General features: G+C 49.2%; 1 protein-coding gene across 5 annotated transcripts in view; it reads right to left on the reverse strand.

Moving 5' to 3' along the window:
• Positions 1–581: 581 nt before the first annotated feature.
• foxp4 (forkhead box P4) overlaps positions 582–1,594 on the reverse strand; it is a 196,263-nt gene continuing 195,250 nt past the window's right edge. For all 5 annotated transcript variants that reach the window (XM_079582163.1, XM_079582159.1, XM_079582162.1 and 2 more), the window contains one exon: positions 582–1,428. In XM_079582163.1, coding sequence (XP_079438289.1) covers positions 1,278–1,428 — 151 coding nt within the window. In that variant the 3' untranslated portion in view covers positions 582–1,277. The remainder of the gene's footprint in view (positions 1,429–1,594) is intronic.

The following is a 1,594-nucleotide window of genomic DNA, read 5'->3' on the forward strand; positions in this document are numbered from 1 at the left end:
GGTCTGCATCGGAGGTATACATTTTTTTAAAAACTTTCTTATAGTTTCCCAGCAATTTGAATCGTCTCGAAAGCAAAGCACAAAAGAAAAAAATAAAAGTCATTGGTTTCTCGAGAGTCGCTCCCCAATGCTATGTACAAGTCGGTGAGCGGCGGTGCGTGTGTGTTCGAAAGCGTCCACTAGGGGTCTTTCTCTACAACCACAAAGGTAATGTTTTTGTTGTTTCTTTTTGTGTGTGTGTGTGTGAAAAGACGTTTTCGTGTGCAAGTGGGTGTATGCATCGAGTGGTCTTGAACAACGAACTCAGCGAAAAAAAGAAGGGAGGTAAAAAACTGCGATTTCCACAGTCTCGGGAGTTTTTAGTTGAAAGAGGATCTAAAAACCCTGTATACAGTTCATGTCCTTGGTTTGTTCGCTTAAAATAAGAGAAGAAGAAAACAAAACTAAATAAAAACATTCGTATTTTCTTTTCTTTAAAGTGTTGTCTGTTGCCCCCCCCTTTCGTAGTGACAGCGAGAAAAGTGGCGTGGCCAGTCTTAAGCCCCGCCCACAGACAGGGAAGTTGACGAGGGCAGGGTGGGAAGGGTCCCTTGCCTTGCCTTGCCTGCTCGTTTGGTGGGTTGGGTGCAGTCTCGGGGGGAAAGGTTTTTAAGATGCTGGATGGGAAGGGTCCTGAAGGGTCGTCGCAAAGAGGGCCCAACTCCAGCTCCGCGTAAAAGCAAGTGGGTGAGACGGGTTCCAGATGGGTTCATGATCCCAGCGATGGACGAGGGGCCCTACAAATCCTTGTAGAGAATGAGTGCTATGAGGACTGGATGTTTGGGGTTCCTGGGATAGATGGAGTGTTGGGTAGGGCGGGTTCCTGGGAGGCATGGGTTCTTAGTGGTTTAAATCCTGGGTGGGATAGGTCAGTGAAGCTCTGGGTTTGAATGGGTTGGACTTTTTTTTCTTTTTTTTTGGAAAATTAGAACTGGATGGAGATATGTGCCTCGGGATCTTTGCCCAGGGTAGGATTGGGAGCTGGGTGGAAATGGTCACGGATGTGTTTGGGTGCTGGGTAGGAGGGGTCATCGATAACCTCCGGTTTTAGACGCTGGGTGGGATGGGTTCTCGATTGGCCTTGGGAACTGGGTGGGGGTGGGGGGGCGTCCTCGATGGCCTCTGGTTTTGGATGCCGGGTAGGAAGGGTCCTCGATAAACTCTCTTTTTTGGATGCTGAGTAGGAGGGGGTCTTTGATGGCCTCCGATGTCGGGTGCTGGGTGCGAGGGGGTCCTCTCTATTCCAGCAGCTCTTCTGTGGGCAGGTCTTCCTCCAGGTCTCGCTCGTCACTGGGCATGGCCAGGCTGTGGGTGACCCCCGTCAGGAGGGACATGGGCCGGCTGTCCTCTTCCAGCTCAGTGGGCTCCTCCTTCACGTGCACCGGGTGGCTGCGGAGGACAGGACAAAGGAGGTATTAGAATAATGAAGAGTCAATAGTGGACTTAGTAGTAAAAGCAGTAATAGTAACATTACTTGTACTGCTATGAATTTAGTGTTTTAGTTGTTGTATTAGTGGCAACAGTTATAGTAATAACTGTAATCCCTACATTCAGA

This window comes from Gobius niger (assembly GCF_951799975.1).
Source record: "Gobius niger genome assembly, chromosome: 24".
NCBI lineage: Eukaryota > Metazoa > Chordata > Actinopteri > Gobiiformes > Gobiidae > Gobius > Gobius niger.